Source organism: Nerophis lumbriciformis, linkage group LG36, assembly GCF_033978685.3.
Source record: "Nerophis lumbriciformis linkage group LG36, RoL_Nlum_v2.1, whole genome shotgun sequence".
Taxonomy (NCBI): domain Eukaryota; kingdom Metazoa; phylum Chordata; class Actinopteri; order Syngnathiformes; family Syngnathidae; genus Nerophis; species Nerophis lumbriciformis.
The window spans coordinates 17,322,501-17,336,267 of NC_084583.2; the positions used below are offsets into that span (position 1 = coordinate 17,322,501).

Here is a 13,767-nt window from a genome sequence, read left to right on the forward strand (position 1 = left end):
AATACACAAAAGAACACACACGGGTAAGAGTGCGAAGAGTGGGACTAGTGTGGAACTAGTGTGTGTGTGTGCGTGTGTGGTGCGTTTGTGGCCCTCCGGTCGTGCAACTGTTGCTCTAATGTTTACTCAAGCGAAAGTAGACCAGGAATAAGTAAAAGCTGCGTAAAAATATACACATTTTAGGTGATGCGTTCTGCACGACTGTGTGTGTGTGTGTGTGTGTGTGAGGGCGGAAGGGGTAGGGGGTGCGTTTGTGGCCCCCCTGGTCGTGCAAGTGTTGCTCCAATGTTTACTAAAGCGAAAGTAGACCACGAATAGGTAAAACCTGCGTAAAAAATATCTCACTTTTAGGCTGATGCGTTCTTCACAACTTTACGTGCGTGTGTGTGCACGTGTGTGTATGGTGCGTTTGTGTGTGTGTGTGAGGGCGGAAGGGGTAGGGGGTGCGTTTGTGGCCCCCTGGTCGTGCAAGTGTTGCTCCAATGTTTACTAAAGCGAAAGTAGACCACGAATAGGTAAAAGCTGCGTAAAAATATCTCAGTTTTAAGTGATGAGTTCTGCACGACTTTACGTGCGTGTGTGTGTGTGTGTGTGTGTATGGTGCGTTTGTGTGTGTGTGTGTGTGTGTGAGGGCGGAAGGGGTGGGGGTGCGTTTGTGGCCCCCCTGGTCGTGCAAGTGTTGCTCCAATGTTTACTAAAGCGAAAGTAGACCATGAATAGGTAAAACCTGCGTAAAAACATCTCACTTTTAGGCTGATGCGTTCTGCACAACTTTACGTGCGTGTGTGCATGTGTGTGTATGGTGCGTTTGTGGCCCCCCGGTCGTGCAACTGTTGCTCTAATGTTTACTAAAGCGAAAGTAGACCACGAATAGGTAAAACCTGCGTAAAAATATCTCACTTTTAGGCTGATGCGTTCTTCACAACTTTACGTGCGTGTGTGTGTGTGGTGCGTTTGTGGCCCCCCCGGTCGTGCAAGTGTTGCTCTAATGTTTACTAAAGCGAAAGTAGACCATGAATAGGTAAAAGCTGCATAAAAATATCTCAGTTTTCGGTTATGCGTTCTGCACGACTTTACGCGCGTGTGTGCGTGTGTGTGGTGCGTTTGGGGCCCCCCAGTCGTGCAAGTGTTGCTCCAATGTTTACTAAAGCGAAAGTAGACCACGAATAGGTAAAACCTGCGTAAAAATATCTCACTTTTAGGCTGATGCGTTCTTCACAACTTTACGTGCGTGTGTGTGTATGGTGCGTTTGTGGCACCCTGGTCATGCAAGTGTTGCTCCAATGTTTACTAAAGCGAAAGTAGACCACGAATAGGTAAAAGCTGCATAAAAATATCTCCGTTTTTGGTGATGCGTTCTGCACGACTTTACGTGCGTGTGTGCGTGTATGTGTGTGTGTGTGTGTGTGTGTGGTGCGTTCGTGGCCCCCCGGTCGTGCAACTGTTGCTCTAATGTTTACTAAAGCGAATGTAGACCATGAATAGGTAAAAGCTGCGTAAAAATATCTCAGTTTTAAGTGATGAGTTCTGCACGACTTTACGTGCGTGTGTGCGTGTGTGTGTGTGTGTGTGTGTGTGTGTGTGTGTGTGTGTGTGTGTGTGTGTGTGGTGCGTTTGTGGTCCCCCGGTCGTGCAAGTGTTGCTCCAATGTTTACTAATGTGAAAGTAGACCATGAATAGGTAAAAGCTGCATAAAAATATCTCAGTTTTTGGTTATGCGTTCTGCACGACTTTACGTGCGTGTGTGTGTGTGTGTGGTGCGTTCGTGGCCCCCCGGTCGTGCAAGTGTTGATCTAATGTTTACTAAAGCGAAAGTAGACCATGAATAGGTAAAAGCTGCGTAAAAATATGTCAGTTTTAAGTGATGAGTTCTGCACGACTTTACGTGCGTGTGTGCGTGTATGTGTGTGTGTGTGGTGCGTTTGTGGCCCCCCCCCCGGTCGTGCAAGTGTTGCTCCAATGTTTACTCAAGCGAAAGTAGACCATGAATAGGTAAAAACTGCGTAAAAATATCTCAGTTTTAGGTGATGCGTTCTGCACGACTTTATGTGTGTGTGTGTGTGCGTGTGTGTGTGTGTGTGTGGTGCGTTTGTGGCCCCCCGGTCGTGCAAGTGTTGCTCCAATGTTTACTCAAGCGAAAGTAGACCATGAATAGGTAAAAACTGCGTAAAAATATCTCAGATTTAGGTGATGCGTTCTGCACGACTTTATGTGTGTGTGCGTGTGTGTGTGTGTGTGTGTGTGTGTGTGTGTGTGTGTGTGTGTGTGTGTGCTACTTAACACGTCCATCATGCAATGTGTGAGTGTGTGGTGCGTTTGTGTCCCCCTGGTCGTGCAAGTTTTTCTCTAATGTTTACTCAAGCGAAAGTCGACCATGAATAGGTAAAATCTGCGTAAAAAATATCTCAGTTTTAGGTGATGCGTTCTGGACGACTTTGTGTGTGTGTGTGTGTGTGTGTGTGTGCTACGTAACACGTCCATCATGCAATGTGTGTATGTGTGTGTGTGTGGTGCGTTTGTGTCCCCCTGGTCGTGCAAGTGTTGCTCTAATGTTTACTAAAGCGAAAGTAGACCATGAATAAGTAAAAGCCACGTAATGCGTAAAAAATATCTCAGTTTTAGGTGATGCGTTTTGCACGACTTTATGCTTGTGCTACGTAACACGTCCATCATGCAATGTGTGTGCGTGTGTGTGTGTGTGCTACATAACACGTCCATCACGCAATGTGTGTGTGTGTGTGTGTGCGCGCTCCTCTCCGTCCTGCAGGTGAGAAGCCCTTCAAGTGTGAATTCGACGGCTGCGACAGACGCTTCGCCAACAGCAGCGACCGGAAGAAGCACATGCACGTGCACACGTCGGACAAGCCCTACATCTGCAAAGTGTGCGACAAGTCCTACACGCACCCCAGCTCTCTCAGGAAACACATGAAGGTACGTGAACGCACCAGGCAGGTTTTGGGCAATAGTGTGCGTAAATGTCGGATTTGGCCTCTAAAATTACGCACGTTCTCGCAGGTCCACGAGTCCCAAGGTTCAGAGTCCTCCCCGGCAGCAAGCTCCGGGTACGAGTCGTCCACGCCCCCGGTCCTGGTGTCGGCCTCCAGCGAGGACCCGACAAAGACGCCCCCGTCAGCGGTGCACAACACGCCGGGACACGGCGAGGGTCTGGCGCCTAACTTTAACGAGTGGTACGTGTGAAGAACCAGCACGGATACAATTTTTTTTTTTTTTTTTTTTTTTTTTTTTTTTTAACAACCCTTCAAAGACTTCCCGTGACTTCTTCTACACGCAAGCAGCCTATCCACAAACAAAAAAACCGGACTAGAAGCAAGCAAGTGGGCCACGCAGCTCAGGATCAAGCAGAATTGGACTTTTTATTCTGAAAATCAATGAAAAAAAATGTTTTTTTCCCCCTTATTTTTAGTTCAAAAGCAAAACAAATTTATTTTTCATTTTATGTATTTTCTCAAAAGTTTATTTAAAATAAAAAATAATACAAAGGTGGATTATTTCACTCTGTTTTATATTATTATAAAATAAAATAAAAAAGGGGCAGCTGTCTTTTGTCGCCTCTTCAAATTGATTGTTGGAACTTCAGTCTTAAGAAAAACGTGCCAAAGTCTTTTTTTTTTTTGTCATGAACTTGAACACAGTTTTAAAAGAAAGAAGAAAAAAAAACACCATAAATGAATATTATACTCGTGAATGTATTTCCTTGTTTGATGGGGTCGAATCTGTTGTCATTAACGTCCGTTTTCAGGTAGAGAATTAAAAAAAACAAAAACACAATGTGGTTTTAGATTAATCGATTGTTGCCGGTGAATATAACGTTGCCTTTTGTTAATATGCCGTTGTAAATACATATCCATGATGCCATATTTATCAATTTGTAATTTAATTATGGGTATAAGCTCTGAAACGTTAAAAAATGATATTTATGGAAAATTCTTTTTTTTTTTTCTAACAAAATGTACATTTTGGAACAAACCGATCCCAACATGGCGATTGTATCCTTTTTGTCTTTTCCTTCTCTTTCGTTCTTTTGTGTTAACCAGTAGGCCTTTACGTGTCTTATTTGCATCGAATAATAAATAGTCTATATGAATAATTATGGATTTTGTCTATATATGATGCAGCATATTTCCATATTCTTTACGAGACCATTGACATGTACAAGTTCGACCTATGATAAATCGATCTTTATTTTGAGGGATACATTTTTTCCACTTTTGGTTTTTGTATATTTTACTTTGATAGAGTCCACACATAGATGTCAATCCGTAGCATTAAAAGGAAAGAAAGAAAAAAACTCAGTTTATTGCACTCTTTCTATTAAATGGACGAGTGTGTGGAAATGTTGGAATCGAAGTGACAGTATTTGACGATGGGGCTCATGCACCCAAATTGTTTTTGTTTTTTTTTTACTTCTAAAAAAAATAGTCTTTGTGCGAGTATGTTGGTTTTTTAAATGTGTGCATCGGCAACAATGGAACTGTCACAAGAAAAAATAAAAAAAACAAGTTTTCTGTCTGTCAGCTTGCATTGTTTTAAATGTAATTCTCCTGTTGTGGCGTAGAGCTTGTTTTGTGCGTCATTTGTCAAAATGGCTTTTTTTTTTTTTGGTGAAATATTTTAGAGCAATGATTTTTTTAGATCTATGTTTGTTTTTTGGGTAGGGTGGGGTGGGGGGGGTTACAGCATTGCATTGTAACCTAGTGTCAAGAATTAAATATTATGCAGACACAAATATATTGTACTCCAATTTCAGACCACCAGCACCAACTTTTCAAATACGACGTTAAAAAAAAACAAAAAAAAACAGTGATATATGAAATATATTTAATTAAATCATTTTAAGGAAGATACGTTTTATATGCTATTTTCTATAGACTTTTTTTTCTTACACCCGCCCCATTTTACAGAGTCCAATATGACAAAAGATGGTCTGTATAATATAAAAAGCCAGCAAGAATGTGATGTTGTAACACTTCCTGGGAGATATGGGTCACAATCAGAGGGGGGGAAAAAAAAAAAAAAAAAAAAAGGTTTTAGTAAGGAAATGTGTCACTGTGCCACTGAGGCAAAGACAATGTTGCAAAAGCAGGCCTTATCGTCTGTGATATCTCCCACCTGGCAACAAGGCTCCTTTTTTTTTATTGCTTTTAAAAAAGCTACTGTGTATTGATTTATTTCTTCTTTTTTTTTTTAATAATGTGATTATTTTTTTTTTTTTTATTTTTTTTTTGGGGAGGCTTGAATTAAACAATTCTGCAAAAAGAAAGTTTTACAGGTGAATTTATTTTTATTTTATTTCCCCCCCCCCCCCCTTCTTTTAATTTACGATGCATGCTGGCTGCAGTCAGACTGCGAGGAGTCACTTGAACTTGACACCCACGCAGGCGCCATCTTGGTGTCTCGGCCGAGCGCGTGCGCGTAAACGATCCATCGTGACGGGACTTGGAAGCCCACTCTCGTGTTTGCATGCGTGCAACTTTTGTTTTTGTTTTTGTTTTTTTTTACTGTTTGAAAAATGGTGCATGGTCCTAACGTGCAGACTGGAGAAGGGGTGGTGGAGGGGGAGGGGGGGGGGGGGGGGGGGTGAGGACAGCGTCAAAGAGGGGGGAGGGGGAAGAGGGAGGGGGCGTCTCCCACCACCAAATAAACACGAAGGAGTATTTTACACGCCACAAGTAAATCGCCATTGATAAACAGCATTGAGAGCGATTCTCCACTTTTGCGCAAGCGCAACCTTTTCCAAAAAAAAAACCCCAGCCCCCCCTCCTCTCCCTCCCTTCCTCGAGTCGTCGCACATTTCAAGTTCCTCCTCGGTGACGTCACACAAGTGAGCCCCCGGCCCGGGAATGGGCTGTGTTTTATATTTTACGCACGCATTTTACGCACGCATTTTACGCACGCATCAGGTTGGTTTTGTGTATTTTTACGCGCGTGATCGCGGTCACACAGATAAATGGCAATTGACGGGGGGGGGAGATTGCCACGGCGCTGACATTTAAAGCGTGTTTACAGTCACGCGTGGAGGGAAAGGCTTGGCGCTGGTGCTTGCGGGAGTAGAGCCGCGCTGCAGCGGAGGTCTGCGGCCTGCATGCGGGGGCAAGCTGGCGGCGGCTAATCATCTCCATCCAGGGGGGGGGCAGAAAGGGAAACGCAGCGCAAATATGAGGCGTTAGTGCTCCACGATCTCGGGTGGATTGGTCAGAGAGCAGCAACCCCCATGCAACCACCTTCCTCCCAGTGAGGAGCTTTTGCTGGCTAAGCGGAATGAGGAGAGCTGTAAGAGGATCACACGCAGCTCCCCGACGCCCTTTGTCACGCAACCGCCTGCAGACGCCCTTATGGCGGCCAAACATTACTACTACTAGAGTGCATCTCCACACCTGCACTTGTTTTAAAGATGACGAGCATAGCTGCCACAGTTGCACTTGTATGCTCAAGGGCACTTCAGCAGATGATCTCTGACCCGCTGACACGTGACCTATGGAGAGGGTTTCCTAGAGAGCACCGTTAGAAGAAGACTACACCCATGTTGGTCATGTTGCATGAATATATATATATATATATATATATATGTATGTGTGGGGGGAAAAAATCACAAGACTACTTCATCTCTACAGGCCTGTTTCATGAGGGGGTTCCCTCAATCATCAGGAGATTTTAATGGGAGCATTCACAGACCATGGTTTATATAGGGCACAGAGTGGGTGGGTACAGGCTGGCGTAGGGGCGTGGTGATTGGCTCATGTGTTACCTAGGAGGTGTTTCCGTCTGTGGCGGCATGCTGATACAATTTCGCTGCGCTTGTTGAGGGATGACAGGTCTGGACGGTATATAATAAACAGTTTCTCTTTCAAGGAGCAGCGAGAATACCAAGAAGCGCATATGCCAAATTTTCAAAGAGAACGGCCTACGGATCACGATTGAAGCCAACAAGCAAACCGTCAACTCCCTCGACGTCACTTTCAACCTGAGAAATAACAGCTACCAACCATTCACGAAATCCAACACAACACTCCAATACGTGCACCATGACAGCAACCACCCACCCACCACCACGAAAAGAATACCTACCGGAATTAATAAAAGGCTATCGATGCTGTCATCTAGCAAAGCTGAATTTGACCAAGCAACCCCCCCCGTACCAAAAAGCCCTTGATGAAAGCGGATACAATTTCACCCTCACCTATGAACCCACGCCAAGAAACCAACCAAAAAAGAACAGAAAACGAAACAACATCATCTGGTACAACCCTCCATACAGCAAAAACGTCTCAACTAACATTGGCCACAAATTCCTCTGATTGACAAACACTTCCCCAAAGGCAACACCCTAAGAAAAGTATTCAACAAGAACAACATTAAATTGAGCTACAGCTGTATGAACAATATACGACAAATTATCTCAAACCACAACAAAACAATTGCGAATGAGCCGTCGGCCCCCGGACAGAGCGACCCCAAAACCAACAAAGGCTGCAACTGCCGCAAGAAACCTGATTGCCCTCTCAACGGTGGGTGCTTACAAACATCAGTTGTTTACCAATCTAAGGTAACACGCAAGGACATTAACACATCCGACACATATGTAGAATTAACCGAGGGAGAGTTCAAAACCAGATGGAACAATCACAAGGCTTCTTTCAGGAACCAAAACCTGCGGAATACCACAGAACTCAGCAAACACATTTGGGACCTCAAAGACAATAATGTTGAATATTCAATAACATGGCAAATTCTTGCATCCAGCACACCTTACAATAGTGGTAATAAAAGATGCAACCTATGCTTGAAAGAGAAACTGTTTATTATATACCGTCCAGACCTGTCATCCCTCAACAAGCGCAGCGAAATTGTATGAGCATGCCGCCACAGACGGAAACACCTCCTAGGTAACACATGAGCCAATCACCACGCCCCTACGCCAGCCTGTACCCACCCGCCCTATATAAACCATGGTATGTGAATGCTCCCATTAAAATCTCCTGATGATTGAGGGAACCCCCTCATGAAACAGGCCTGTAGAGGTGAAGTAGTCTTGTGATTTTTTTCCCCACACATACATATATTGCGCTCTACTACGGTATCGAGCACTATTTTTTGGATAACCTTATTAAGACATATATATATATATATATATATATATATATATATATATATATATATATATATATATATATCAGTGACGTGCAGTCACTAGAGGCAGGTGAGGCGGGGCCTCACCTGCCATCATGGAAAGAAAAAAATGTAAAAATAAAAAAAAATAAAAAATTGTTAAATGTATCCAGTGATTATACTATAAAGTTATTTTCCATTTAACTTCACCAGTTTTAGATTATTTTTATTCAAAATCGCTGAATTTTCACATTTGCCGTTCAAATACTGAGAAGAGACGGTGCGGTGAACAGCAGCCAGTTGAGGCACGTCACTCAGTGCCTCAACATGGATTGCGCAATGACTCGGCTAACTGCTGGCCTGCTGTGCAGTGAGACCGTATTGCTATATGAATTATATTATACATTTCCATAGTTTAGTTAGCTGAGGTATATAATGTACAGTGTATTATATAATGTACAGTGTATTTTGTCAACAACTGTATGTGTGTAACGTATTTCTTGTGCTGAGCGATCATAAAACGGCTGCAAAAGACGCACTGGCTGAGGCTCCAGTAATCCCGCCTCCTGCACCCCCGCCGTAGAATTGTTGTATCAACTAAAGCCCACACGTAAACTTTCCACATGCAAGATTGAATCTATTTAAAAAAAAAATTTCATAAGAAGCCAAAAAGTGCAAAAACAATAATGTTGGTGTTGGAGGAGTTGTGAATGACTGCAGGGACACAACATTAGGTACACCCGCAGACTGCAGGTGTATCTAATTCACAACTCCTCCAACACGAACATTATTGTTTTTGCACTTTTTGGCTTCTTATTAAATAACTTTTGTAACCTATTTTCATGGGCTTTCCTCTTTGTGATGTTAAGTTCCTGTTATGCGCTGTTATACAGTATATGCCTCGAGCTCTTATTTCGAAGGCGCTAAGAGCGGAAGTGACGTCACGTTGCGGAGGTTTTTGAAAGAAGGTAAATAAAGTGGTCCTCGTGTAAACTGGAGCCTCCGTGTTTGTTATTTTGTAGTTTCATACAGTATAGGCGACATTTATAAACCCTCGGTTACACTTTTTTAAATAGATTCAGTCTTGCACGTGGAAAGTTGAAGTGAGGGCTTTAGTTGCGGCGCATGGACTTCATTTATAAGTAAAGGTAAGACCATAATAACGTTTTTTTTTATTAAATGTGCTTTTTTGTGTGCTACAGTTTGTATGTGTAAAGTTAAAGTTAAGTTAAAGTTGCAATGATTGTCACACACACACTAGGTGTAATGAAATGTGTCGTCTGCATTTGACCCATCCCCTTGATTACAACCTGGATGACGAGGGAGAAGACGCTGTCGAAGTGGAGGCACGTAATTAAAACCGCCCCCCCAAAAAAACGGTGTATTCTGAAGCGACGTCAGAAAGCGGCTTGAAGATGATCCGTAAAACTTCATCTATACAACTACCATGACGTTTTATATAGACCACAAGGAAGTGTTTACATGAAGGAAACAAATACAAAGTACAAAAGCAGTGAAGTTGTCAGGTTGTGTAAATGGTAAATAAAAAGAGAATACAACAAATCCTTTTCAACTTATATTCAATTGAATAGACTGCAAAGACAAGATATTTTTTTGCAAATAATCATTAATTTAGAATTTAATGGCAGCAACACATTGCAAAAAAAAGGCATTTTTACCAGTGTGTTACATGGCCTTTCCTTTTAACAAGACTCAGTAAAGGTTTGGGAACTGAGGAGACACATTTTTGAAGTGGAATTATTTCCCATTCTTGCTTGATGTGCAGCTTAAGTTGTTCAACAGTCTCCCTTCTCATATTTTAGCCTTCACACATTTTCAATGTCTGGACTACAGGCAGGCCAGTCTGGTACCCACACTCTTTTAATATGAAGCCACGAGGCTTGGCATTGTCTTGCTGAAATAAGCAGGGGCGTCCATGATAACAACATACAGTATGTTGCTCCAAAAGCTGTATGTACCTTTCAGCATTAATGGTGCCTTCACAGATGTGTAAGTTACCCATGTCTTGGCCACTAATACACCCCCATACCATCACACATGCTGCCTTTTACACTTTCACCCTACAACAGTCCAAATGGTTCTTTTCCTCTTTGGTCCACAGTTTCCAAAAACAATCTGAAATGTGGACTCGTCAGACCACAGAACACTTTTCCACTTTGCATCAGTCCGTCTTAGATGAGCTCAGGCCCAGCAAAGTGTTTCTGGGTGTTGTTGATAAATTGCTGTGGCTGTGCATAGTAGAGTTTTAACTTGCACTTACAGATGTAGCGACCAACTGTAGTTACTGACAGTGGTTTTCTGAAGTGTTCCTGAGCACATGTGGTGATATCCTTTACACACTGATGTCGCTTTTTGATGCAGTACCGCCTGAGGGATCCAAGGTGCGTAATATCATGGCCTGCGTGCAGTGATTTCTCCACATTCTCTGAACCTTTTGATGATATTACGGAGCGTAGATGGTGAAATCCCTAAATTCCTTGCAATAGCTGCTGGAGAAATGTTGTTCTTAAACAATTTGCTCAGGCATTTGTTGACAAAGTGGTGACCCTCGCCTCGTCCTTGTTTGGGAATGACTGAGCATTTCATGGAAGCTGCTTTTATACCCAATCATGGCACCCACCTGTTCCCAATTAGCCTGTTCACCTGTGGGATGTTCCAAATAAGTCTTTGATGAGCATTCCTCAACTTTCCCAGTCTTTTTTGCCACTTGTGCCAGCTTTTTTGAAACATGTTGCAGGCATCAAATTCCAAATGAGCTAATATTTGCAAAAAATAACAAAGTTTACCACTGGTTTTGGGTTTTGTACATAATGACTTCTGTGGTGCATATAAGACTTATTCCCACATACATAATGACTTCTGTGGTGCATATAAGACTTATTCCCACATACATAATGACTTCTGTGGTGCATATAAGACTTATTCTTACATACATAATGACTACTGTGGTGCATATAAGACTTATTCCACATACATCATGACTTCTGTGGTGCATACAAGACTTATTCCCACATACATAATGACTTATGTGGTGCATTTAAGACTTATTCCACATACATAATAACTTCTGTGGTGCATATAAGACTTATTCCCACATACATATTGACTTCTGTGGTGCATTTAAGACTTATTCCACATACATAATAACTTCTGTGGTGCATATAAGACTTATTCCCACATACATATTGACTTCTGTGGTGCATATAAGACTTATTCCCACATACATAATGACTTATGTGGTGCATATAAGACTTATTCCCACATACATAATGACTTCTGTGGTGCATATAAGACTTATTCCCACATACATCATGACTTCTGTGGTGCATATAAGACTTATTCCCACATACATAATGACTTCTGTGGTGCATATAAGACTTATTCCCACATACATAATGACTTATGTGGTGCATATAAGACTTATTCCCACATACATATTGACTTCTGTGGTGCATTTAAGACTTATTCCACATACATAATAACTTCTGTGGTGCATATAAGACTTATTCCCACATACATATTGACTTCTGTGGTGCATATAAGACTTATTCCCACATACATAATGACTTCTGTGGTGCATATAAGACGTATTCCCACATACATAATGACTTATGTGGTGCATATAAGACTTATTCCCACATACATAATGACTTATGTGGTGCATATAAGACTTATTCCCACAAACATAATGACTTCTGTGGTGCATATAAGACTTATTCCCACATACATAATGACTTCTGTGGTGCATATAAGACTTATTCCCACATACATAATGACTTCTGTGGTGCATATAAGACTTATTCCCACATACATAATGACTTCTGTGGTGCATATAAGACTTATTCCCACATACATAATGACTTCTGTGGTGCATATAAGACTTATTCCCACATACATAATGACTTCTGTGGTGCATATAAGACTTATTCCCACATACATAATGACTTCTGTGGTGCATATAAGACTTATTCCCACATACATAATGACTTATGTGGCGCATATAAGACTTATTCCCACATACATAATGACTTCTGTGGTGCATATACAACTTATTCCCACATACATAATGACTTCTGTGGCGCATATAAGACTTATTCCCACATACATAATGACTTATGTGGTGCATATAAGACTTATTCTTACATACGTAATGACTACTGTGGTGCATATAAGACTTATTCCACATACATAATGACTTCTGTGGTGCATATAAGACTTATTCCGCATACATAATGACTTCTGTGGTGCATATAAGACTTATTCCACATACATAATGACTTCTGTGGTGCATTTAAGACTTATTCCACATACATAATAACTTCTGTGGTGCATATAAGACTTATTCCCACATACATAATGACTTCTGTGGTGCATATATGACTTCTTCCCACATACATAATGACTTCTGTGGTGCATATAAGACTTATTCCTACATACATAATGACTTCTGTGGTGCATATAGGACTTATTCCCACATACATATTGACTTCCGTGGTGCATTTAAGACTTATTCCACATACATAATAACTTCTGTGGTGCATATAAGACTTATTCCCATATACATAATGACTTCTGTGGTGCATATAAGACTTATTCCCACATACATAATGACTTCTGTGGTGCATATACGACTTCTTCCCACATACATAATGACTTCTGTGGTGCATTTAAGACTTATTCCACATACATAATAACTTCTGTGGTGCATATAAGACTTATTCCCACATACATAATGACTTCTGTGGTGCATATATGACTTCTTCCCACATACATAATGACTTCTGTGGTGCATATAAGACTTATTCCTACATACATAATGACTTCTGTGGTGCATATAGGACTTATTCCCACATACATATTGACTTCCGTGGTGCATTTAAGACTTATTCCACATACATAATAACTTCTGTGGTGCATATAAGACTTATTCCCACATACATAATGACTTCTGTGGTGCATATACGACTTCTTCCCACATACATAATGACTTCTGTGGTGCATATAAGACTTATTCCCACATACATAATGACTTCTGTGGTGCATATAAGACTTACTCCCACATACATAATGACTTCTGTGGTGCATATAAGACTTATTCTTACATACGTAATGACTACTGTGGTGCATATAAGACTTATTCCCACATACATAATGACTTCTGTGGCGCATATAAGACTTATTCCCACATACATAATGACTTCTGTGGCGCATATAAGACTTATTCCCACATACATAATGACTTCTGTGGTGCATATAAGACTTATTCTTACATACGTAATGACTACTGTGGTGCATATAAGACTTATTCCCACATACATAATGACTTCTGTGGCGCATATAAGACTTATTCCCACATACATAATGACTTCTGTGGTGCATATAAGACTTATTCCCACATACATATTGACTTCTGTGGTGCATATAAGACTTATTCCCACATACAAAATGACTTCTGTGGTGCATATAAGACTTACTCCCACATACATAATGACTTCTGTGGTGCATATAAGACTTATTCCCACATACATAATGACTTCTGTGGTGCATATAAGACTTATTCCCACATACATAATGACTTCTGTGGTGCATATAAGACTTATTCCCACATACATAATGACT

At 41.3% G+C, this 13,767-nt stretch overlaps 1 protein-coding gene across 1 annotated transcript in view; it reads left to right on the forward strand.

Moving 5' to 3' along the window:
• Positions 1–3,242, forward strand: part of zic3 (zic family member 3 heterotaxy 1 (odd-paired homolog, Drosophila)) — a 4,284-nt gene extending 1,042 nt beyond the window's left edge. Inside the window, exons 1-3 of the mRNA XM_061930098.2 lie at positions 1–23; positions 2,768–2,931; positions 3,016–3,242. The exon at positions 1–23 is cut by the window's left edge and continues 1,042 nt beyond it. Of these exons, the coding sequence (XP_061786082.1) occupies positions 1–23; positions 2,768–2,931; positions 3,016–3,198 (370 nt within the window). The 3' untranslated portion in view covers positions 3,199–3,242. The remainder of the gene's footprint in view (positions 24–2,767; positions 2,932–3,015) is intronic.
• The last annotated feature ends 10,525 nt before the right edge of the window (positions 3,243–13,767 follow it).